This window comes from Myotis daubentonii, chromosome 11, assembly GCF_963259705.1.
Source record: "Myotis daubentonii chromosome 11, mMyoDau2.1, whole genome shotgun sequence".
Lineage (NCBI taxonomy): Eukaryota > Metazoa > Chordata > Mammalia > Chiroptera > Vespertilionidae > Myotis > Myotis daubentonii.
In genome coordinates this window covers 40,594,286-40,620,187 of record NC_081850.1, presented here as the reverse complement: position 1 = coordinate 40,620,187, position 25,902 = coordinate 40,594,286, and the positions used below count along the sequence as shown (strand labels likewise).

Below are 25,902 nucleotides of genomic sequence, written 5' to 3'. Positions count from 1 at the left end.
CAGTTCACAAAAATTTGTACACCGGGGTGGGGGGGGGCCCTCAGCTCAGTCTGTCCCCTCTCACATACTGGGAGCCCTCAGGGGATGTTCTACTGATGGCTAAGCCCACTCCCTGCTTCCCTTAGGGAGCGGGCCTAAGCCACAGTCTGGCCTCCCTTTGTGGGAGGCGACCGGGCTGATAAGGGGAAGGCACCAGCCCCATCACCCCGCTGCTGCAGCCACTGCCAGTCACGGCAGCCACCAAGGTGTTTTCATCAACACAGACTCCAGTCCCTTCACCATGAAAAAAAATGACAACTTTCTTTAGGCATTTTCAAGATGTGTCTTTCATAGGATATGACATTTCTTTTTTTTTTTATCCTCACATGAGGATATGTTTCCATTGGTTTTTAGAGAATGTGGAAGAGAAAGAGAAAGACAGAGAGAAACATCAAAGTGAGAGGAACACTTTAATTGGTTGCCTCCTGCATGAGCCCTGACCTGGACCCGGGCCAGGGAGAAGCCTGCAACCTAGGTGCATGCCCTTGGTCAGAATTGAACCCAGACCCTGTGGTGGGCAGGCCGAGGCATTATCCACTGAGCCAAACCAGCTAGGGCAGGATATGACATTTCTTAGCCCTCCAACAGCGGACCTTCGTTTTTTTCACCAGGAGTGTGGTGAAAAACCCTAGACCACCTTAATGGATTCTTACTATCCAAGTTACTAAGAATATTACCAGTGGCATACAGGGAGCTGTATGAGCAGTCAGAAAAGGTGTTTCCTATGTAGTTCACACCAATTGCCGGCTCGGCCCCTGCCCAGGCCTAACACCTGTGGCTGAGTCATTAGGCCTGAGCAGGGGACCCCCAGCTCCCAGAATCGCCGGCTCCGCCCCTGCTCCCCACCATCGCAGGCTCCCTCCCTACCTTCCGCCATCGCCGGCTCCGCCCCTGCCCAGGCCTAATGCCTGTGGCCAAGGCGTTAGGCCTGGGCAGGGGGCCCCTCAGCTCCAATTGCAGGCTCTGATCACTGCTGGGCGCCTACGAATGCAAATTAACCACCATCTTTGTTGGGTTAATTTGCATACTCATCCAATTGGCTGGTGGGTGAAGCAAAGGGATGGTCAATTTGCATGTTTGTCTATTATTAGGTAAGATTTTACTCAACACATATTTATTAAGGTCAAACATGTTCTAGGCCTGGTGATCCAGGAGTGAATAAAACAAAATCTCTACTTTCCTGTCTTGCAGAAGAAATGAACACAAGTAAAATAAAACAAAATTATATTAAACATTCAATCAAAAGACAGTATTTTAGATTATTGTACATAAATGTTGAGGAAAATAAAGCAAGAAAGGGATGGTACAGAAATATGTTGGAGGGAGTGCAATTAATAAGCTGATATGTTTTAATTCATTGCCATTTGATAATGCGATATTGAGGGCGGGGAATAGTAACTCCGAAAGTGTGCGCAATCATGTCAGTGAGGCATCCAGCAACTGTGCTATCTCCCTGTGGAGGCCCCATTTTAATAATGCAATGCCACATTTACCCAGCAGGAAAACCCAGGCCCAGGAGAAAATTGGGTCCTAGTCCACACCTTTAGAAACCAGAATATGGCAAGATTGTGCTCAAAACTGGTTTTAAAAATAGTATCCCTGCGCTGGCTGGTTTGGCTCAGTGGATAGAGAATCACCCTGGGAACTGAGGAATCCTGGGTTTAATTCCAGTCAAGGGCACATGCCTGGGTTGTGGGCTCCATCCCCAGTAAGGGGGCATGCAGGAGGCAGCCAATCAGTGGTTCTCTCTCATCACTGATGTTTCTATCTCTCTCCCCCTCTCCCTTCCTCTCTGAAATCAATAAAAATATATTTTGAAAAAATGGTATCCCTTTTTCTTTATATTCTTTGTTTTTAAAAATAACTTACTACTATATTTACAATATTTTAAATTTTTTATTTGCCTTATTATAAGCTTAGAGAATTGTTCTAAATAGGTTTTTGTTTAAATATATTCTCCCGTCTTCCTGTACACTGTGAATATTATATAAAAATGAAGGCATAATATGATATTCAGACAGCAAGTTCTTGGATGATTATTGCTTATTTTACTTCAGAGATTTGAAAATGGGGCTCTAAGATTTCTTCATTCATTTTAGACATTCATTTTGATTATTGTCTAACATGAGAGTATATATATTTTTCAATGTCAGGTTCATATCCAAGTAAAATCTCTGCCTTCCCATGATATGACTCAATGTCCTTGTGCACAACACTGACTTTCCTGTGTAGGAGAAAGAACAAGATCAGAAGGGGAATATTTTGGTGGGAAGGGAGAGTGGGATCTCCAGTGCTGTGATGGGTAAGTACTAGTAAGTCTTCACAGTGAGCAAAAAAGATGTAAAACACAGGTTTATTTGTTTGTTTTCTCATTTTTAATCTTTCCCACTAAGAAAGGCACCTGATAAGCTTATGAGACATTTAACTAGGCCAACCTCCCATCTGAGATCTGTTGAGCACTTACTTTCAATTGCTTTGATTTTATTTTCCCATGGGACACAAGCAGCTTTGAAGTTCTCAAAATCACGGAGAAATTTGACCCATTTCTGAAAAGGAAGCGAAGAACATCAAGAAAGCCCAACCTCTTGTTTGTCAAGATGTTCATCCCCAGCCCCAGCCCCAAATCTCACAAAACACTGAGCTTGGAAAGAGCTCTCTGGCACAATATGTTGCTGTTTGTAAAAATAAATAAATAAATAAATAAACAGGGGAAACAGTACTTGCCTTCCTGTTCTCCACTCTTCTCCAGACCAATTTACTTCAAAAATGTTCACAGATCCTTGTTTACAGAATATTTGCTTAAAAATACCTGTTTATTCTGCCAGACATAAGAGAGGAGGGACTGATTTTGCATCTAATAAGGTGATGGGCAAATGGTATTGATTAATCAAATAAAAATTCATCACATGAAGAAATCAATGAAATGTGAGTAAGACATAGATCCTGTCTTGAAGGTCTTCTGGGTCTGTTAGAATATACCGTATATTTCAATACAGGATGGTAAGTACTGTGACAGGGGACACTTCACTTTGGTAGAGGTACAGCAGTCAGCTAAATGGAAAGCTATGGTGTCAAAGGAAAGGGAAGAAGAAAAAAAGCCCATGAACTTGTTTTAATAAAAGAACTTCCTTCCACTGTACTCCATAATGTTGGGCCATCCAGAGGATCGCTTGGAAGAATGGGACAGATAACTTTGCATGTGTGTACATTAAGCTGGATAATGTGTGAGTTGCACAGGCACATAAAGCCTACATAACAGTATGAGGCAAGTCTGAAGTTCAAAGATTACCTAAATGAAAAACATCCCAAATGTCCATCTATAATAGAATGGATAAATTGAGGTCTCTTCATACAATGGAATATTACATGTCAATAAAAATGAACTATAACTCCCATAACATGGATGTATCTCATGAACATAATATTGCATCAAAAAAGCCAGAAACAAAAGCATAAATACTATATGATTTCATTTACTTACACTGTAAAAACAACAAAACTAACCTATGAGATTATATATATATCAAAAAATATATTATATATTATATTTAAGATATATGAACTTTATTCACAAAACATCTTTATGGAAATATATTTACCTTATATTTAAAGAGGGGATAATAGTACCATGTACCAAACTTGCTGTGATAATTAAATTTAAATATAACTTTATAGAAAGATTTAATTCAGTGCTTGGCATATAGTAAATACTAAATAAATGTTAGCTTCTCTCCTATATTTTCCAAAATTCCATATTTCATTGGTGTATCATTTGTATTGTCTTATTTACTATCCAATTCACAGTTTATGCTCATGGTAGAGAAGACCTATATATATGGTTCTGTTACTTGTAGACATTTTGAGAAAGAAATGTTGACCCTGAACCTCTTTACTATCAGGTAATGAAAATCAAAGGGACAGTCTTTTACTTTGGGGAGTGATAAAATTACACAAGTAAATCTTTTGCCATGAATCAATGTTTCTGAACTTAGTTTTCAATTTAACTCCTCTAAGGGGCCTTTTTGGATTTTTTTCTGAATCACCCCTCCAAGTTCTAATATCACAGATATAGTATATATGTACTGTGTATGTATCTGTGATTTAAACATATAAAGTGTACTTTTTTCCCTCTTTCTCAGAATATAATCAATTTTCTCCCCTTTTCAAGTCAATATGGCCTCCATTAAGAATATATGGCATCAACCAAACTGAGTTATGGAAATACTTACCTTGGCCATCATCATCTTAAATGCAAACCACCGCTTTCCTTTTCCTTTCCCAAGAGCTCCTTCATTCTCACTCACAAATTTTTTTGCTTCCCTAAGAAAAGAAAACAAAACAAAATTAGGGGTGGGTGGGGGTGGATGGAGATTAATAGAATATAGAGGTAGTGAACATTTAATTTTATTAATTTTTCAATCTTTTTCTTCCAAACCCTTAACAAGTGAATCTAAGCTGTATTTCATGACCTAGGAACTTGTAATGGATATTTAAGATTTTTAAATTTTGGCCTGTAAGACTAAGATATTTTAGTCTAGCTTATTTATCAGCTGAAGTCATTGAAAAGTAAGGAATTTACACTGAATGTCAAAATAAAGAACCCAAGCTCTTCTCATTTCTACCACATATAAAATTGAATCTGAACTTTATTTCAGATTTTGGCAGTCAGAATGTTTATTTTAAAATACTTTCTTCCCTTCTTTTTTAAGGATTATTTTTAAAAAAAAATAGGGCAGAGAGTTTAGGACAAACTGACATGCAACATACTTATTGACCTGGTATTTAATCTTGTAAAAGAAATTATGAGTTAAAACAGAAAAATCACATTATGTAAAGCAATGTGATTGAGGGAAGAGGAAAATAGAAAGGAATCCTCAACAAATGACTTAGCCCTGCATTTAGGAAGGGCTTCAAATTCATATTTTACCATAATTTCCAAATATTTATTTACAGTAGTTATATTGGTGTATTTGTTTAAAAAAACATCAAAATGGGTAATATAAACATGCTAGAGGCCGGTGCACAGATTCGTGCACTGGTGAGGTCCCTCAGCCTGGCCTGAGGGGAGTAGGCTGAAACCAGCTCTCCAACATCCCCCAAGAGGTCCCGGATTGCAAGAGGGTGCAGGCCAGGCTGAGGGACCCCATTGGTGCATGATCGGGGCCGGAGAGGGACCACGGGAGGTCTCCAGGGAATGTCCAGTCCACCTCGCCCAGTCCTGATCCACCAGACCCCAGCAGCAAGCTAACCTACTAGTTGGATTATCTGCCCCCTGGAGGTCAGTGTGCATCATAGCAACTGGTCAAACAGTTGAACAAACAGTCGGACACTTAGCATTTTAGGCTTTTATTATATAGTATTAAAAATGTACACTATTTGTAACTTTGGTCAATTTTGTTATTGTTGTTTATTTGATATATGAAAAATCTTTATAAAGTAGAGGTGGGCCAGGCTTGTTTTGACATCACAGGGGCCATAGAGAACCCAAGAGATAAGCCAGACCTGGACTGTGATCATACAGGTGCAATGCTGTTGTCAGCTGGATGGCCCCTGGAATATGCAGTTTTACAGATAAGACCATTCAACACATGACTATAAATAAACTTATTAACAAACAAAATAAATCTTGAAAAATAGGAAAAGTTGGTGAAGGATTATTTGTAAGGTGTTCTTAGCACTGAACTCATGATTTTATGATACCCAGTGATCAAAACACAACACATAGCCACTGACACAGTTGATAACTAGACAGTGGTGCCTTACTGCTCACGTATGCCTGTGCACCACCCACATTCTGCCATTAAACACACAAGCACAATGAGAAGATTGTCTGCAGCCATCACCCTCCCACCCCCCGCCCCAGACCAATTCCTTGATGGCATGGACAATATCTTCTTCTGTAGCTCCCACAGTGTTGACCACCACTTTGACTGTAGGAGGTGCTCAATAAACCTAAACCTCCTGCAAATAGAGCTAAATAGCACTACTCGGGGTAGATATCTATATATAGACAGGGGAGTATGTAATAATCGTATTTTTCAACATCAATTAATGCTTGAAAACAAAGTGATACCCTTCCTCATTAGTCTTCTCAAAAACTTCATAGGGGAGCCTCCTAGGAATGGAGAAAAGTTACTAGACTGGCCTTGTTGTCAAACACCTTGACATTTGACATGACCTTTGGGATGTGAAGAGTCATTGAAAATGGTTTCTAAAACAATCTACACGTTCTAAAACATTCAATAGAGCCACATCAAAAAGAATAAACTAAGTTCTCATAGCTGGGTTTTAGATTTATGCAATCAAGAAAACACATCACATTTAAGCATTACCTATCTATCATAGAGATGATAATACAGGACTGTGGCACCTAGCAGGCATTTATAAAATGTTGAACGGATCTAAACTCAAAATCAGGTAATGATTCTAACTCAGCCTCTGAGATTTGTCTCTGTCACCTTGGCCACATTTTTGATGCACTCTGTGCACACATTCATCAGTCCTGCTTCTCACAAGAAAGCACTCTTGCCCAAGACTCACAGAACCCTGAGCAAGTTCTGGCACAGGTCCCTTTAGTTACTGTGTGGCCTCTAACAGGTCAGAATTCCCCAACAAACAGGTAAAAATCAGGCAACTGCTTCCCTCCCTGCTTGCCAGGATGGTGGCAAGAATAAGGTAAGATCACAGATGTGAACGTTTTGAAGGGTTTATTACACAGTCAATCCTACAGTAATGTTTATTTTGAAACTGCAAATTTGTTCTAGTATGATGGATAGATTACAGAACAATTTGAGCGTAACACAAAATTTTGTTTGCTTATATGTGATTTTTATCTACCAAAAAAAAAAAACCCCACTGAGAGAATGCCGAAAATTGCATCCAGCTAAACCTAGCAGTGTAAGAATAAACAAAATGCACACACCTCATCTACCAGCTCCCTGACTGTACCATCTAATTTAGCAAAACCACATCCATTCACAGCTGGTGCTACACTGACCCTCCTTCCACACTTTACAGTAACACAAATTGCAACCCTGCTAAAGCACTTCCACAGCAAACTGCGGGTCTTTTTCAAAGTAAGCTGCCACATTTATTGTAGAATTTATGTATTTCTTAACCATTTAGCATGTGTAAAATGTTGCTGTCATTTTACATCTGTCTTTCTGTGTGTCACTGAAGACATTTCTGAGTATTGTACCCCTCTTCCCATTTTTACTATAAATCCTATGGTTTTCATTGCCCGATTTTGCATATCGTAGTTATTTTTAGGAATCCATACACCATGTTATATTGCGGAACTTACTATAATTCAATTACTTGGCATCAAGAATTTTTAAATTCATAAAACCAGTTATACATAGGAATTGTCACATCATTCTCTATTATAATTAACACATAAGTAGCAAGTCAAAAACCTTCATAGTAAAATTTGCTTTTCATATGTGTCAAGTCCCTATTTTATGGGTGTATTCACTACTCTAGATACTTAGCAGATAATTGAAAAGATACTCAGTTTGGCCTATTAGAATTCTATTACTTACTAGATGAGTGGCTGGTTAGAAAACTAGACTTCTCTAAACAGTCAGAACTGTGGGAAAAAAAATAGCTATTCTACTCTATATTTCTGACAAGATTTTTAATTGTGAGCTGATGATTATGATACAGAAACAACTATCATGATTTAAGAGAGAAAGAGGAAAGTCAGGGTTATAACCAAATTAAAATCACCAGAAAATTTCTTACAAATTCATTTAACAATATAGAAACTTATTTACATGGCAGTCATAGGTTTTTGTCATTTATTATGAACGTAATTTTCCTTTGAACAATCTAAATGAGATTTTATTGACTGTGTCCAATTGCCAAGTTGTCCTGATGTTAGGCATAGTTTCAAATTCCTAATGACTACCCCACACTGCCCTCAATATAAAAGACTGGACTTCACTCTACCACACATAATCTCAGATATGAATTTATTCTCTTCCTTGATATCCCAACTCCTCCTCCATTCTCCAAGAGATCTGCCCCCAAATTTAATTCAAAAGGGAACCCTGAACAGCCTTTCTACCTCCTCCTGCTCCCCACTGCTCATCCTGGCCAATATAACTACTAGTCTCAATTCATCAGGAATCTGGGTAATGACTTTAAAACAAAGTCAGCAGCCATGGGTGGGTAGAGGGTAAGTGTTCAGTGAGGACAGACTCTTGATTCCCCCAATTTGATGCTCTGGGGATGTAAGGAAGCACTCTTGCTGCTCAAAGGCCTAGAAGAAAGAGCACTGGACTGCATGTGGTCAGTGACTCAAGGAGAGAACACGCCTTACACTGTTTCCACCGCTGAGCTTTGCAGTGAGCTGGCAGGATGTCGGGATGAAGAAAACCAGCATCACCCAATGCCTCCTCCCTGATAACAGATTTCTTCACCAGAAGACATCTCTCATTGTGCTTTTAGAAGCAAAATGCAAAAAGAAACTATCCCAAACAAAGAGAAACACTGACTGATAGTTACCACGCTGAAGTGCCCATGACACATCAGAATGCAAGAAAAGAGGAGAGAACCAAGATGGCGGCATAGGTTAACACCGGGGTTTGCTGCCTCGAACAACCACTTCAAAAATACAACTAAAAGATGGAACGGACATCACCCAGAACCACAGGAAAGCTGGCTGAGGGGAAATTCTTCAACTAGAAGGAAAGAGAACAGCATACTGAGGCTCAGAGGAGGCACAGTGCGGAAAATACAAAGGTGCGGAGTTGCGTGCGGAGCGGGCTGGTGGTTGAGGGCGCAGTTGTCTGTTTCAATCCAGAGGGAGTCTCAGGCTCTGAGCTCCAGTTCTGGGCGAGTCTCTAGGGACCCAGACTCAAACAGGAGAAGCGGGACTGTCTGGCATCGGTCGGAACTCGAGGGCAGCTTTCTCTCCGAGGTTTGCAGTGGTTGCTGAGACTCTGAGAGGCAGAGCCTCTGGAGATGGGACTGAGAGCAGCCATAACTGCTCCCTCCACCCACCCTGTTTGATCCCGTGCGACCCGCCCCGCCCAAGCCCTGCACAGAGCCATTTGCCAGATAGCCTCAGGCAAAGGCTAGATTAGCACCTCCCCAGAGGACAGAAGTTTTCCCACTGCAGACACAGCTGATTCTCACAGCCAGTTGGCCTGGAGGTCAAATCCCCCCAGTATCAACTACAACAATCAAGGCTTAACTACAAAAAGACTGCGCATAAAGACCACTAAGGGGTGCACCAAGAAAGCATAAAAGACATCAGCGGCAGAGAGAGAACCAAGATGGCGGCATAGGTTAACTCCGGAGTTTGCTGCTTTGAACAACTACTTCAAAAGTAAAACTAAAAGACGGAAGGGACATCACCCAGAACCACAGGAACGCTGGCTGAGTGGAAGTCCTACAACTAGGAGGAAAGAGAAACGCATACGGACACTCAGAGGAGGCGCAGTGCTGAAGTTAAATTCTGAGGTGCGGAGTGCGCGGAGCGGGCTAGCGGCGGAGGGTGCGGTTGTTGTTTTCAATCGGGAGGGAGTCGCAGACTCTGAGCTCCAGATACAGGCGAGTCTTTAGGGACCCAGACTCAAACGGGAGAAGCGGGACTGTCTGGCTTCGGTCAGAGCGAGTGCAGCTTTCTCTCCCAGCTTTGCAGCGGGTGCTGGGACTCAGAGAGGCAGAGCCCCTGGGGACAGGACTGAGAGCCGCCATAACTGCTCTCTCTGGCCCACCCTGTTGATCCTGTGCGACCCGCCCTGCCCAAGCCCTGCACAGAGGCATTTGCCGGATAGCCTCAGGCAAAGGCTAGATTAGCACCTCCCTAGAGGACAGAAGTTCTCTCACTGCTGACACAGCTGATTCTCATAGCCACTTGGCCTGGAGGTCAAACCCTCCCTGGGATTAGCTACAACAATCAAGGTTTAACTATAAGACTGCGAACAAAGACCACTAGGGGGTGCACCAAGGAAGCATAACAAAATGCGGAGACAAAGAAACAGGACAAAATTGTCAATGGAAGATATAGAGTTCAGAACCACACTTTTAAGGTCTCTCAAGAACTGTTTAGAAGCCGCCGATAAACTTAATGAGATCTACAAGAAAACAAATGAGACCCTCGATGCTATATTGGGGAACCAACTACAAATTAAGCATACACGGACTGAAATAACGAATAATATACTGACTCCCGACAGCAGACCAGAGGAGCGCAAGAATCAAGTCAAAGATTTGAAATGGGAGGAAGCAAAAAACACCCAACGGGAAAAGCAAAATGAAAAAAGAATCCAAAAATGCGAGGATAGTGTAAGGAGCCTCTGGGACAGCTTCAAGCGTACCAACATCAGAATTATAGGGGTGCCAGAAGATGAGAGAGACCAAGATATTGAAAACCTATTTGAAGAAATAATGACAGAAAACTTCCCCCACCTGGTGAAAGAAATGGACTTACAGGTCCAAGAAGCGCGGAGAACCCCAAACAAAAGGAATCCAAAGAGGACCACAGCAAGACACATCATAATTAAATTGCCAAGAGCAAAAGACAAAGAGAGAATCTTAAAAGCAGCAAGAGAAAGAAACCCAGTTACCTACAAGGGAATGCCCATATGACTGTCAGCGGATTTCTCAACAGAAACTTTGCAGGCCAGAAGGGAATGGCAAGAAATATTCAAAGTGATGAATACCAAGAACCTACAACCAAGATTACTTTATCCAGCAAAGCTATCATTCAGAATTGAAGGTCAGATAAAAAGCTTCACAGATAAGGAAAAGCTAAAGGAGTTCATCACCACCAAACCAGGATTATATGAAATGCTGAAAGGTATCCTTTAAGAAGAGGAAGAGGAAGAAAAAGGTAAAGATACAAATTATGAACAACAAATATGCATCTATCAACAAGTGAATCTAAGAATCAAGTGAATAAATAATCTGATGAACAGAATGAACTGTTGATTATAATAGAATCAGGGACATAGAAAGGGAATGGACTGACTATTCTTGGGGGGGAAAGGGGTGTGGGAGATGCGGGAAGAGACTGGACAAAAATCGTGCACCTATGGATGAGGACAGTGGGTGGGGAGTGAGGGCGGAGGGTGGGGCGGGAACTGGGAGGAGGGGAGATATGGGGGGGGGGGGGAAGAGGAACAAATGTAATAATCTGAATAATAAAGATTTAATTAAAAAAAAAAAGAAAGCATAAAAAAATGTGGAGACAAAGAAACAGGACAAAATTGTCCATGGAGGATATAGAGTTCAGAACCACACTTTTGAGGGTTCTCAAGAACTGTCTAGAAGCTGCCAATAAACTTAATGAGATCTACAAGAAATCTAATGAGACCCTTGATGCTATGATAAAGAACCAACTAGAAACTAAGCATACACCGACTGAAATAAAGAATATTATACAGACTCCCAACAGCAGACCAGAGGAGCGCAAGAATCAAGTCAAAGATTTGAAATGCGAAGAAGCAAAAACCCAACCAGAAAAGCAAAATGAAAAAAAAATCCAAAAATACAAAGATAGTGTAAGGAGCCTCTGGGACAGCTTCAAGCGTACCAACATCAGAATTATAGGGGTGCCAGAAGATGAGAGAGACCAAGATATTAAAAACCTATTTGAAGAAATAATGACAGAAAACTTCCCCCACCTGGTGAAAGAAATGGACTTACAGGTCCAAGAAGCGCGGAGAACCCCAAACAAAAGGAATCCAAAGAGGACCACAGCAAGACACATCATAATTAAATTGCCAAGAGCAAAAGACAAAGAGAGAATCTTAAAAGCAGCAAGAGAAAGAAACCCAGTTACCTACAAGGGAATGCCCATACGACTGTCAGCGGATTTCTCAACAGAAACTTTGCAGGCCAGAAGGGAATGGCAAGAAATATTCAAAGTGATGAATACCAAGAACCTACAACCAAGATTACTTTATCCAGCAAAGCTATCATTCAGAATTGAAGGTCAGATAAAAAGCTTCACAGATAAGGAAAAGCTAAAGGAGTTCATCACCACCAAACCAGGATTATATGAAATGCTGAAAGGTATCCTTTAAGAAGAGGAAGAGGAAGAAAAAGGTAAAGATACAAATTATGAACAACAAATATGCATCTATCAACAAGTGAATCTAAGAATCAAGTGAATAAATAATCTGATGAACAGAATGAACTGTTGATTATAATAGAATCAGGGACATAGAAAGGGAATGGACTGACTATTCTTGGGGGGGAAAGGGGTGTGGGAGATGCGGGAAGAGACTGGACAAAAATCGTGCACCTATGGATGAGGACAGTGGGTGGGGAGTGAGGGCGGAGGGTGGGGCGGGAACTGGGAGGAGGGGAGATATGGGGGGGGGGGGGGGAAAGAGGAACAAATGTAATAATCTGAATAATAAAGATTTAATTAAAAAAAAAAAGAAAGCATAAAAAATGTGGAGACAAAGAAACAGGACAAAATTGTCCATGGAGGATATAGAGTTCAGAACCACACTTTTGAGGGTTCTCAAGAACTGTCTAGAAGCTGCCAATAAACTTAATGAGATCTACAAGAAATCTAATGAGACCCTTGATGCTATGATAAAGAACCAACTAGAAACTAAGCATACACCGACTGAAATAAAGAATATTATACAGACTCCCAACAGCAGACCAGAGGAGCGCAAGAATCAAGTCAAAGATTTGAAATGCGAAGAAGCAAAAACCCAACCAGAAAAGCAAAATGAAAAAAAAATCCAAAAATACAAAGATAGTGTAAGGAGCCTCTGGGACAGCTTCAAGCGTACCAACATCAGAATTATAGGGGTGCCAGAAGAAGAGAGAAAGCAAGATATTGAAAACCTATTTGAAGAAATACTGACAGAAAACTTCCCCTACCTGGTGAAAGAAATAGACTTACAAGTCCAGGAAGCACAGAGAACCCCAAACAAAAGGAATCCAAAGAGGACCACACCAAGACACATCATAATTAAAATGCCAAGAGCAAAAGACAAAGAGAGAATCTTAAAAGCAGCAAGAGAAAGAAACCCAGTTACCTACAAGGGAATACCCATACGACTGTCAGTGGATTTCTCAACAGAAACTTTGCAGGCCAGAAGGGAGTGGCAAGAAATATTCAAAGTGATGAATACCAAGAACCTACAACCAAGATTACTTTATCCAGCAAAGCTATCATTCAGAATTGAAGGTCAGATAAAAAGCTTCACAGATAAGGAAAAGCTAAAGGAGTTCATCACCACCAAACCAGGATTATATGAAATGCTGAAAGGTATCCTTTAAGAAGAGGAAGAAGAAGAAAAAGGTAAAGATACAAATTATGAACAACAAACATGCATCTATCAACAAGTGAATCTAAGAATCAAGTGAATGAATAATCTGATGAACAGAATGAACTGTTGATTATAATAGAATCAGGGACATAGAAAGGGAATGGACTGACTATTCTTGGGGGGGAAAGGGGTGTGGGAGATGCGGGAAGAGACTGGACAAAAATCGTGCACCTATGGATGAGGACAGTGGGTGGGGAGTGAGGGCGGAGGGTGGGGCGGGAACTGGAAGGAGGGGAGTTATGGGGGGGAAAAATGAGGAACAAATGTAATAATCTGAACAATAAAGATTTAATTATATATATTAAAAAAAAGAATGCAAGAAAAGAAAGAGCAGTGTCTTTGAAAACGAGAACATTTCTTCATATTTTTCTTAGTTAATCCATTTTCCTACCATTTTATATTTATCTGGATAACCTAAAATGATTTTTCCATGTGGCTAAAATTGAAGTAGACTTTTGTGGATAAACTTTGAATACCTGTTGGCCTCACACCATCCAAATTTCTGACCGAAAAATGTGTGTCATCCCCTTGAATTGCATTCGACAAAAGCCACCTGCCAAGACTATGAGCTGGTTTCCAGGTCTCAGAGCTCAAGCAAGCGCTGGTATAATATGCACAGCTCTCTGAGCTGTAACCCCAGACTCAGGGATAAATAATTGAGTGAGGTCTATTTAATGACAATGATACCTGGCCTCATAATTCATTTATCAGCTCCTCCTGTTGGTAATTAGAATAATAAGGTTTCATGGGCTTTCTAGAATACTTTCACAGTTAGGTGAAGGGGCACACTTTGGCCTAACTTACAAAATAGATAATTTACCCATAACACATGATACAACCCTGACTGCCCAGGGGAGTTAGGGCTTGCTAAATTGCCTTTGATACATTCTCATCCCAGGAAACATGTTCCCTGTTTAGGTTCCATTAAGTTGACTTTTCTTTCCTCTTGTTTTCAGTTTGATAGTATGATTGAGTAACTGATTTATTGCTGAGTAAATGAGAGACATTTCAAAACTTATCTTTAAAGCAACTATAATAAAAACTTGCATTCTTGAACACTTCCCAGCAAAGGGATAAGAAGTCTTTTCTTTAAAAAAAAAATATATATATATATTTTATTGATTTTTTTACAGAGAGGAAGGAAGAGGGATAGAGAGTTAGAAACACCGATGAGAGAGAAACATCGATCAGCTGTCTCCTGCATACCTCCTACTGGGGATGTGCCCGCAACCAAGGTACATGCCCTTGACCGGAATCGAACCTGGGACCCTTGAGTCTGCACACTGACACTCTATCCACTGAGCCAAACCCATTAGGGTGAGAAATCTTTTCTTAATAAGCACATTTGTTAAGTTGTATGAGTTCCCTGTAAATTTTGGAGATTAAACCCTTATCAGAGATAACATTGGCAAGTATGTTCTCCCATGCAGTGGGTTTTCTTGTTGTTTTATTGATGGTTTCTCTTGCTTAATAGATTTTTATTTTGATATAGTCCCATTTGTCTATTTTCTCCTTAATTTACATTCCCCTAGGAGCTGTATCTATAAAGATATTGCTACAACATATGTCTGATATTTTGCTGCCTGTGGTTTCCTCTAAGATTTTTATTGTTTCCCATCGTATGTTTAAGTCCTTTATCCATTTTGAGTTTATTTTTGTGTATGGTGTAAGTTGGTGGTCAAGTTTCATTTTTTTGCATGTATCTGTCCAATTTTCCCAACACCATTTATTGAAGAAACTGTCTTGACTCCATTGTTCTTTATCTTTGTTCTTTCTCAGGATTGCTGTGGCTACTTGGGGTTTTTTTTTTTATTCCATATGAATTTTGGGAGAGTTTGTTCTAGGTCTGTGAAATATGCCATTGGTATTTTAATGGGGATTGCATTGAATCTATAGATTGCTTTGGGTAGTATGGACATTTTAATGATGTTGATTCTACCAATCCATGAACATGGTATATTCTTCAATTTGTTTATGTCTTCCTCTATTTCTTTTTCTAATGTCCTATAGTTTTCCAAATACAGGTCTTTTACCTCCTTAGTTAAGTTTATTCCTAGGTATCTTGATTTTTTTTGTTGCAATGGTAAATGGTATTTTTTTTTATATTTCTCTTTCTGTAACTTCATTATTGGTATATAAAAAAACCATAGATTTCTGGGTGTTAATTTTGTATCCTGCTACATTGCTGAATTCATTTATTAAATCTAATAGTTTTTTGATGGAGTCTTTAGGGTTTTCTATGTACAATATCATGTCATCTGCAAATAATGACAACTTAACAAAAGGAAGATATACAACCCAATCAAAGAATGGGCAAAGGACCTAAATAGACACTTTCCGAAAGAGGACATACAGAAGGCCAACAGGCATATGAAAACATGCTCAAAGTCACTAATCATCCTAGAGATGCAAATCAAAATGACAATGTGGTACTATCTCACACCTGTCAGAATGGCTATCATCAACAAATCAACAAATGCCAAGTGCTGGAGAGGATGCAAAGAAAAAGGAATCCTCATGCACTGCTGGTGGGAATGCAGACTGGTGCAGCCACTGTGGAGAACAGTACCGAGTTTCCTCAAAAAATTAAAAATTGAACTCACATTTGACCCAGCAATCCCACTCCTAGGGATATATCCCAAGAAATCAGAAACATCAGTCAGAAAGGATATATGCACCCTATGTTCACAGCAGCACAATTTACAATAGCTAAGATTTGGAAACAGCCTAAGTGCCCATCACCAGATGAGTAGTTTAAAAAAACAGTGGTACCTACACAATATAATACTATGCTGCTGTAAAAAAGAAGGAACTTTTACCATTTGCAACAGCATGGGTGGAACTGGAGAGCATTATGCTAAGCGAAATAAGCCAGTCAGAGAAAAGATAAATATCACATTATCTCACTCATATGTAGATATAATGAACAACATAAACTGATGAACAAAAATAGACTCAGAGACAAGGTAACACTGAACAGACCATCCAACCTCAGAGAGAAGGTGGGGGAGGAGGGTGGTTAGAGATCAACCTAAGGACTTGTATGCATGCATAGTAGCATAACCAATGGACACAAGACACTGGGGAGGTGGGGGTTTGTCCTGGGGGGGCGGTGGCCAGGGAGAGGTCAATGGAAGAAAAAAATAATATTGTAATAGCTATGTATGGGCCTGGGGGAGGAAGGGGTACTTGAAATATCAGGGGGACCACTCTGTAAAATATATGATTATCTAACCACAAAAATAAAACAATAAAAAAATAAGCACATTTGAAAAATTTGACCATTTAAGTTAACAAAAATTAGAACTCTGATATCCCTAAAATATCATTGGGTAATTGAAAGAAAATTGCAGAGGTGAAAACTAGTCTAATGTGCAGAAACTAAAATAAGGACTATAGGCCTAGCAATAGAATTCCATGGTTAGACTGGTAGAATTATTCAAAGTCATTCTAAAGTGGGAAGTGATTGTTCAAAACATGTTTTTATAAAGAGTATGCTAGCGGCAATAGTTGTAATGGTTAAGATGCTCAGTTGCTTTCTCTATCAAATAGAAATAATAACAGCGATTCCACTGGGTTTTCTCATACTTTATAGAAAATAATGCATGCATGTAAGAATGAACATAATGTATGTAATGTGTTCATGGCAAACAGTAAGGGCACTATAAATAGTACTTTATATATTTGTTAACTTGATAAATTGCCCTTGGTAAATAAAAATATCAGAAACAATCTGAAAACAAATAACAAATAAATAAAGAACAAGCAAAAATTTGCCTCTTCATTTATATTGCCTCTATTAATAGTCTATATGTCTAGCTTATGCTTCTATTTGTATAGCACCATTCACAGATTATATATATACTAGGGGCCCGGTGCACGAAATTCGTGCACTGGGTGTGTGTGGGGGGGGGGGGAGTGTCCCTCAGCCCAGCCTGCCCCCTCTCACATACTGGGAGCCCTCAGGCGTTGACCCCCATCACTCTCCAATCGCAGGATCAGCCCCTTGCCCAGGCCTGACGCCTCTGGCCTAGGTGTCCGGCCCGAGCAGTGGGGACCCACAGCTGCAGCGGCCCCGCGATCGTGGGCTTCGCTTTAGGCCCAGGCAAGGGACCCCTAGCTCCCGGGACTGCCAGCTTTGACCGTGCCCAGCTCCCATCGCTGGCTCCACCCCTACTTCCTGCTATCACTGGCCAGGGCGGAAAAGGCGCCTGATTCTCTGATCATGGCTGGGGGGCCCCCCAGCTCTTAGCTCCCCCCGGGTTGATCCGATCACTGTCAGTGGCAGGGGGCTTCTTCCTGCTTTCCCTTTCGCCTCCCTGCATTGTGCCTACATATGCAAATTAACCGCCATCTTGTTGGCAGTTAACTGCCAATCTTAGTTGGCAGTTAATTTGCATATAGCCCTGATTAGCCAATGAAAAGGGTAGCTCGTACGCCAATTACCATTTTTCTCTTTTATTAGTGTTGATATATATATAGTATATGTTATTACATATCACATATCACACAGCACATATCACATACCATATACCATATATCATATATCATATACAGAGAGAGAAGAGACAGATAGAGAGAACCAAGACTTCTAAAGCTTTTATTAGCAATAAACTTTAAAATGATCTGTGCACAAAGAGTTCTTCAGGCAATTTTTTTACTAGCTCTGAGGATACTCATGGAAATGTGTGAAAGCTAGATGTTAGTGTTGGTGAGTAACTAAAACAACGCTTGGATAGGTCAAATTTATATTAAGTTCAAAGTTATTACCCATGGAAATTCTTCAGACCTAGGAGGGCTTCTTTGCTCCTTGGAGCTATGAAGCAATGTTCATTTTCATGATTGCCTTAAATGTCAAATAAAGATTCCAACGCAATTTTGGTTATACGCTAGAAATCAGTCAAGCATCTCAGAGTAATTTTAGATGAATCAAAGGTGAAATGACATAGCTGGGCTTCAGTGGTTTAATTAAAAAAAGAAAGCACACTAGATCCTCTTCAACTCACTAAGTTTTATTCTATTTCTGCTCTGTACATGGTTAATTTAAGATTCAATCTATGATTTAAAATATATTCCTTTGTATTATAATAGTAATGGAGTAGGAGAGAGGACCATACAGATTTCCTGAGGAGCTAAAGCTATTGCTGACTTTAAGATATTTGTCACCGCACAAACTCATTTTCCACCACAGTAGGTCACCAAAAAATTCTAAGATTGTCAGCAGAGATAATGTACAACAAAGTTACATAATGAACTCTTTCTCAGAGGAAAGAATTATAGTAACTTTATAAATATCTCTCCAGATAGTCTTATTAATCTCTATAGTAAGGATTTTTGCTTTATTTTTGTCTTTGTTTTAATGAATCAATCCAGCATGCATTAGCAGGGGTGGTATTATGTGGACTGTGAACAATTAGGCCATATCCCTAGACATCTAGGTATATTCCAGCCTACATTACTGTTTTGTTTTTTTAGCAGAAATGAGACTTGGGAAGAATGTGACCATAAAGTCACAAATGAATCTTAAGATCAGGAGTCCAAGAGGAATAAGATAAGCTAAATCTAAAACTTACCTCAACTACTCTCATCACCGAAGACTTGCAAAATGGCAGTGTTCCCCCCACCCCCAGGGCCCCCACTCCCCTATACTGTGGGAAAACTATTCTCAGAAATAGATAAAAATAGCACTGAAAATATAAATTGCTGTACATAGCTGTAAGAGGAACCCATCCAAAATTCTAGTCAATAAGCAAATTTGTTTCATTTTTATTATACTTTCATTCCTCCTTTTAGTTGACCATTTTTTTTCTCTATGTAATTATTCAGTATGTTTTATGTTCTTAGGAATGTGTTCCGTGCTTTGAAAGAAATAAAAGAAACATGTAGATTCCTTCATAAAGTTTAAACTCTATTAAGAAAAATGAGTTATAAGCCCATAAAATTGTTATATAACAGTGCTGTGCAGCCTTGAAGTGAAAAGGGAATAGATAGGGGAGGCTTCTCATTGAAGATATTGTAGATGAGGTAAGAACTAAGCTGGACATTGAAGGGCTGATAGAATCTGAGTAGGCAGAGAAGGGCATTCTAGGCATCGGTTTGCCGGAATTTCCCCAACAAAGGAGATATTTCCACCATGAATCACATATACAATCTTATATTCTTAGATACACTGACATTCAGCTCTTCACAAGGCCATTTACAGGGCTTGATAGACAGACTGTGCTAATTCTGGTGGTTCATGTGCATTTTAATCAAATGCATCTAATCACATCTGAATACTGTGAAACAGGAGGATGCACAGGGTGCTGCCTCAGAGTGAGAGGAGCCATTCTGCATTAAAAGTCTGGGTAAATATTCCTGTACATGACTTATGTGTTCATATTTATACTTTCATATGCATGTCTAAGTATTCTGAAATATTTTTTCACATGTTGTGTGGTAATATTTAGGAGTGCTAAAAAGCCTTAGTTTTCTGTTAAAACTGGGTGTTCTGCCTTTTGATCCATGAGTGGGCAAGAAATTTAAAATGATGGCAGTTCAGTGAGCTCTGAAAATAACCGACTACCTGGTAAATTTGATTGCTGCCCCATGACGAACTTAGATCTGAAGGTCTGTCCTCAGCACTTGGGAACACAACACCCACAGAGCCACACCCTGCTCCTATGCTGTGTTGACTTGCAGTCTTAATATTCCACAGTTTGCTCCCATAGCTTCCCTTCTAACTTTTCCTGATCCCTGTGACCAATCACTGGTCAAAAAGAACTATAATAGTGTATACATAAATATAAAAATTAATCATCCAAGAAGTCACATATCTTTATGTAGATACCTGAGTGTGTATGTGTAGTAGTCTGTGCAATAGTATATACATATACACATTTGTATACATGTGTATATGTAAACTCATACATATATATTATGAAAGCATAATTAACATGATTATTTAAAAAGAAGTGTTTATTAAATTTTCAGCACTGCAAAAGGGAAACTTAGACAAATTATATTTGATGTATACATTCTTTTCTTTCTTTCATATAATTTATGATATTCTAATATAATGTCTTCCAAATACTTACTTTCACTATACGTATTTTAGTGAGACTTAACCACTTCTATTCCATAGCAACAAGCTTATTTAAGTCCCCCCAAAATAGTATTCCATTTGCCATTCCTTGGTCATATACAGAAAGACATCCTCAAAAATGCCTTGATTGTTCTCTTAAAATAAACCTAATCAAGTAAAGGGTTATCTTCACAATTAGTACTCTATCTGAGAACTGGATGATATTCCCCCAAAACAACCAGGGAACATTTCTCAAATTAATCTTAATTTGTACTTATCGATACACATTTGCTCTTCATTTACTGTTATTGTATTATGTCAAATATATTTGAAAGGATTTCTTCCTAAATAATTTTAACTGATAATTAATGAATTTCTCTGTTTAATCACCCTTCAAGAATAATATATTTATAGACAGCTGAAATTCTAAAGAGTGCAAGGTAAATTGCTATTAAAAATTGGAGGGTAGAGTACCCTAGCAAGCTGCAAAAAAAACAAAACAAAAAAAACTGATGCAGTGTGTGTACCATATATAACACATTGAATGATAAGACTCTAGGAAATAAAGTACAATGAAATGAAATTAAGATAATAGTAACCACACTTTATCTATCTGGAAAAAAAAACTTTAGAATTTTCCTATGTCTAATATTTTCTTAATTATAATTATTTTATCTTACAGTATACTGCTGAAAAATCCCTGCTTGTTTTAATTTGAGGGTATTTGAATTCTGGATGAATAGATGTTTGTAGAAAGTAGTGAATATGATTAATTGCCAAGATTCTTGGGAAGTATCTTTCAATATTAGCATTTTTAGATAAATTTTCCAAGTATCATTATACCAACTATCTGGGCAGAATGTCAAGCTGATTTAACGAGGCTGTGTGCTTGAGATTTTGAGGTTGGTGCAAGCATCATAAATTCCTTAACAACTCTTCAAAAGGGGTGAGGCCTGTGGGCCACCTGAAAAGGCTGCCAAATTAAGGTGAAGAATAGAACATCTCCAGGTAACTATGGTAAAATGGTGCCATATAGATAAGAAAGATTAAGTAAATCATGACATAAATAAAGGAGGAGAATTTTTGGTAGGGTTAGGGTTAGGGTTAGGCACTTGAGGGAGGCAACTAATCAATGTGTCTCTCTCAGGTCGATGTTTTTCTCTTTCTCTCCTCCCCGCCCTCCTTCTTCTTCTTCCCTTTCACTCTGAAAAGCAATAGACAAGGTGTCCTGGGGGTGAGGATTAAAAAAATAAAGTAAAATGGCTTCTACGCAACTGCCAATCCCATGCAATAGTATACTTGGAATGTACCCTAACATGTAGACTCATAAAGTGTGAGAACTGCTCCATCCCCCAAATAAGCTTCTTTAAATATCTAGCTAAGTGTTGCTTTTTTAAAAAACTGTTTTTTATGTGACTAGGCACAGAAGCATTTTTATTTTAAATGAATGCTTTATATGGAAGTACATTGTGTAGAAGAGAGAAACCGTAGGTCTCCTCTGCTTGAAGTTGGCATTGAGGCCGAGCAGCCCTCCTACCTCCGCCTCCCTTGGGTTGAAGGGATTTCACCAAACCACTTGAACTCTGAGGACAGCTGTTTGAAAACCTTAGGCCACAATCCAACCCCTTCATTCTATAAATAAATAAGCCCAGGCTCATAGAGGTGAAAGTAGAGGTAGAGCTTAGATCAGAGTCCATGTCTCTAATTTTCAATCCAAATCCTATTCTATTCTACTAAAACAAAATAAAGTGGTTACTTATTTAGGTTTAGTCATGAGGGCTTTTAATCTACAACCTAGAATGTTCTGATATAGTGAAAAGTTTTAGGTTTCAGGATGAGTAATAAGTAGAGCTGTTATTTTCCACCCAGGTGTTGCGTTTCACCTGTGGTGGCTGCTACCTGGTTAGTGTGGCCACCTCTTATAGGCAGGACAGATCTAGTCATCTAACATCTGAGTTAAACCCATAAGGATGGCAATCAGTGTATTTGAATTTTGTAGATCAAAATGTAACATGGGCAATCCAATTTATCTACTGTTTGACAAGTGCCTACTAGGTATCAAGCCTTATGCTGTAACCTTGGACAAGTTTCTTAACCTTGGCATCCTTGAGTTTTCCTGACCCATAAGTTGAGATAGTAGTAGTAGTACTTCTCAGAGTTATAGAAAGGATTAAATCAGTTAATAGACCTAAAGCACTGAGAATGGTACCTGGTACATACTAATCATTTTATAAATGTTAGCTATTATTCATTAACTATCATAATTTCATTTATCACTTGCAACTATCCTTCAAGGTACGTATTATTCTTTCATATATAGAAAACAAAGCTCAGAGAGGATAAATTTAAAAAAATAAGAATGGGAGGATGCAGGGAGGTCGACTAAGGAAGAATCTTATATGAATGACTAGCTGACAGCTTCCAGCACCCGTTTGAATGGAAATGAAATCCTAAAAGTAACTTTCTTGGCCTCACTGTGTGTTTCATTAATAAAACACCAGGCCTAGTCAGCCAATGGGCAGCTTCCAGAAATACTGGGTCAAAAATTAAAGCAGTCAGTACCATGGCTAAATAAACATTTTTGGCCCTAGCCAGTTTGGCTCAGTGGATAGAGAGTTGGCCTGTGGACTGAAGGGTCCCAGGTTCAATTCTGGCCAAGGGCACATGCCCGCTTTGCGGGCTGGATCCCCAGTGTGGGACGTGCAGGAGGCAGCCAATCAATAATTCTCTCTCATCGTTGATGTTTCTGCCTCTATCTCCTTCTCCCTTCCTCTCTGAAATTAATAAAAAAATATATTTTTAATAAACAAATAAATAAATAAACATTTTTGTTATCCAAATAAATATTTTTTTAAACTGACTTCTGCCACCCTGGCTGGTTTGGCTCAGTGATTAGAGTGACGGCTGTGGACAGGAGGGTTAGGGTTAGGGTATTTCCCAGCTATGAGTACATGCTCTGTTCTGGCACCAAGCTAAATGTGTTACATGAATTATCTCACTTGATGATTCCCATAATCCTCAAAATTCATGTAATTTCATAAGGAACCATAAGAACTACATAATTCATTTAAAACTGCACAGCTATTAAGTGGAAGCTCTGAAATTCAAGCTTAAGTCTGAAGCCCATGTATGCTCCACTGCCGCACACGGGAGAAACAGGCCAGGGGGTGCGGGGGATGGATTTCTAGCGCTCCAACAGGTGGGAAAGGAAGAGATGCTCTTTGGCATTCTTACACAATTGCATACCAGGCTTGGAAAGGTCACAATATTATCGCTTTCCAGTTATGTGACTTGACTTTCTATTTACAGTCACCTATGGTTCTCAGGTTTGGGGATTTCAAGGCCAATAATATTTCAAAATATATTTTGAGAGTCAACATAAGGTTGCCAATCTTCTATTTTGCCAAGTAAAGATATTTTTAAACCTATCATTTAGCATCATTGCCACTTCAGCGAATGAAAACTTTTAACACACACAAGCACACATGCACACGCATTTGTAAGTCCATGGAACTAGGAATGCTGCTTGCCTTTGCCTTCTCTCGTGGCTGGTGTGTACATGCGCACACGCAGGAGTTCCCAGCAATAATCGTGTGATGCAGTGTGCTGGGAAAACCATTATTTGAAACTTGGAAAATCTTACTCCACAACACAAAACAATACCATTATAAATGGTGACTAGGTTCCCTCCTCACAAGGTAGATCTAGACGATCTTATTTTGAATATGAGGTGAGGCCCTAGGTTAAGCAATTTCCTTAAATAACACACAAGCTTTTTCAGAGCCAAGACTAGAAGTGAGTTATCCTGGTAGCGACTTCGTTCTCTTTTCATCACCAGGGACAATAATACTATCACTTTCACTAGATATATAAAATAACATTTAACATTGTAAGTTTAATAGGCTTATGGAGGGATAGCTTTGGAAATGCACCACTATTTTTTAAAATGGTTGTGTGAAAAATGCAACCTGTAGCAGGAACATTTACGCAAACATGACTGTTATCACAGACACATTCCCTTTTTTACACCCCGCCTCCCCCAACCACCATGGCAAGAGAGCAGGGGGGATCCACTTCTATCCTCCAGAGAAGGATAAGCATTTGACGTTTAATATCAGGAGATTATAAATCTGTGTGTCTCTGAGTACATTTGCCCCTCATCAGTACTCAATATAAGAGTAAAATCGGGTCACTGTCATGTAACCAGGGACTAGTCATTAACATAGCCCTTAAGTTAGAATCTTATTTCCTGTGCTGTTGGCTTAGCATCCTCCCTGTATTTTAAAGAAAGCCATCACCTAAAATATCACTTGAGGCTGGTACTCTGTAGAGAAATAAGAGTGTGCAATCTACACAAACTTGTAAAATTCAAATGTATCTTTTTCAGAGGGATAGTAATGAATGTATTAAACTAAGAAAACTCTTAGTTCAAGGAGTAAACGATCAAAGGTGACCACAGGGATGATAAGACTCCAAACAATAAATTTGCTTATAGTTTTAAGTTTGTAGTTATTAGCCCAGCCTCTCTAGTGATGACATATATATGACATATTATACGTGTATGTATGACCATGATCATTACATACTATGAGTATTATATGTATAAGTATTATTTATGTGACATATAATATATAGCATTATATGTTAAATATAGGTAATACACAAAGAATTTATTTAGGAAATCAATATCAAATAAAGCATTTCTAATTATGAAAAGTGGCATCCTACTTGAGAACTTCAATTTTCTTCTCCATTTTCCAAGGCTTGCATTTGACATTAGCAATCATTTGTCTTTGCTCATCTAACTCTGCCTTCAATCTTTCCAATTCCTCTTCATCAATTTCATCATCTTCATCCCTTTAAAAGGAAAAAAACTTAATAAATTTATGTCTTACTTGACTTCCAAACTTAAAGAAAAATGAGATCAGAAACTCAGTCATTTATCAACTTGGCTGTACATAGTGGCTGCTGATATCCATAAGCATTGGGGCTTGCCCCTGAACACAGATTCAGGATTTCCGGAATTCCCATAATTTTAAAGAATAGCATTTACATTCTGATGGCCTGAAACTAAGCTGTTCTGATATAAATAGTCCACAGACTCAAACTCTCAGAATAGTTACAGATCTATCATTCAGATTATTTTCTCTCCTCTTTGTTCCTTTTACATTGCCCCTGCCAATTCCATATTTCATTTTTAAACTTTATTTTTTAGTAAGGATAGTAAATAAGAGATGAAGATGTCTTTGAAGTGCCCTTAAATTTTTTAAGTTAGCTTTGACTCCAGAGAAAGAGAGAAAAATTGAAATGGGAAAAAATAATTCGTTTCTCAAAGCTCACTTAACCTTGTAATTAAGCTCAAAACTTCAATTGATAAAATTCAATTTGAATTATATTTTGTGGAAGTAAGTCCTTTGAAGAAGCCTTCAAGGGAATTTAGTTTCTTACTGAGCAAATGAGCTATTTCTTTTCTGTGTTCCTTGTATTGTTAAA

The 25,902-nt window shown here is 39.0% G+C and overlaps 1 protein-coding gene across 1 annotated transcript in view; it reads right to left on the bottom strand.

The window, feature by feature from the left end:
• The window catches only part of TMC1 (transmembrane channel like 1), a 121,840-nt gene that overhangs the window by 64,907 nt on the left and 31,031 nt on the right, over positions 1-25,902 (bottom strand). The window contains exons 4-6 of the mRNA XM_059656909.1: positions 25,138-25,266; positions 4,269-4,359; positions 2,504-2,585 (exon numbers count right to left, since the gene is read on the bottom strand). Of these exons, the coding sequence (XP_059512892.1) occupies positions 2,504-2,585; positions 4,269-4,359; positions 25,138-25,266 (302 nt within the window). The remainder of the gene's footprint in view (positions 1-2,503; positions 2,586-4,268; positions 4,360-25,137; positions 25,267-25,902) is intronic.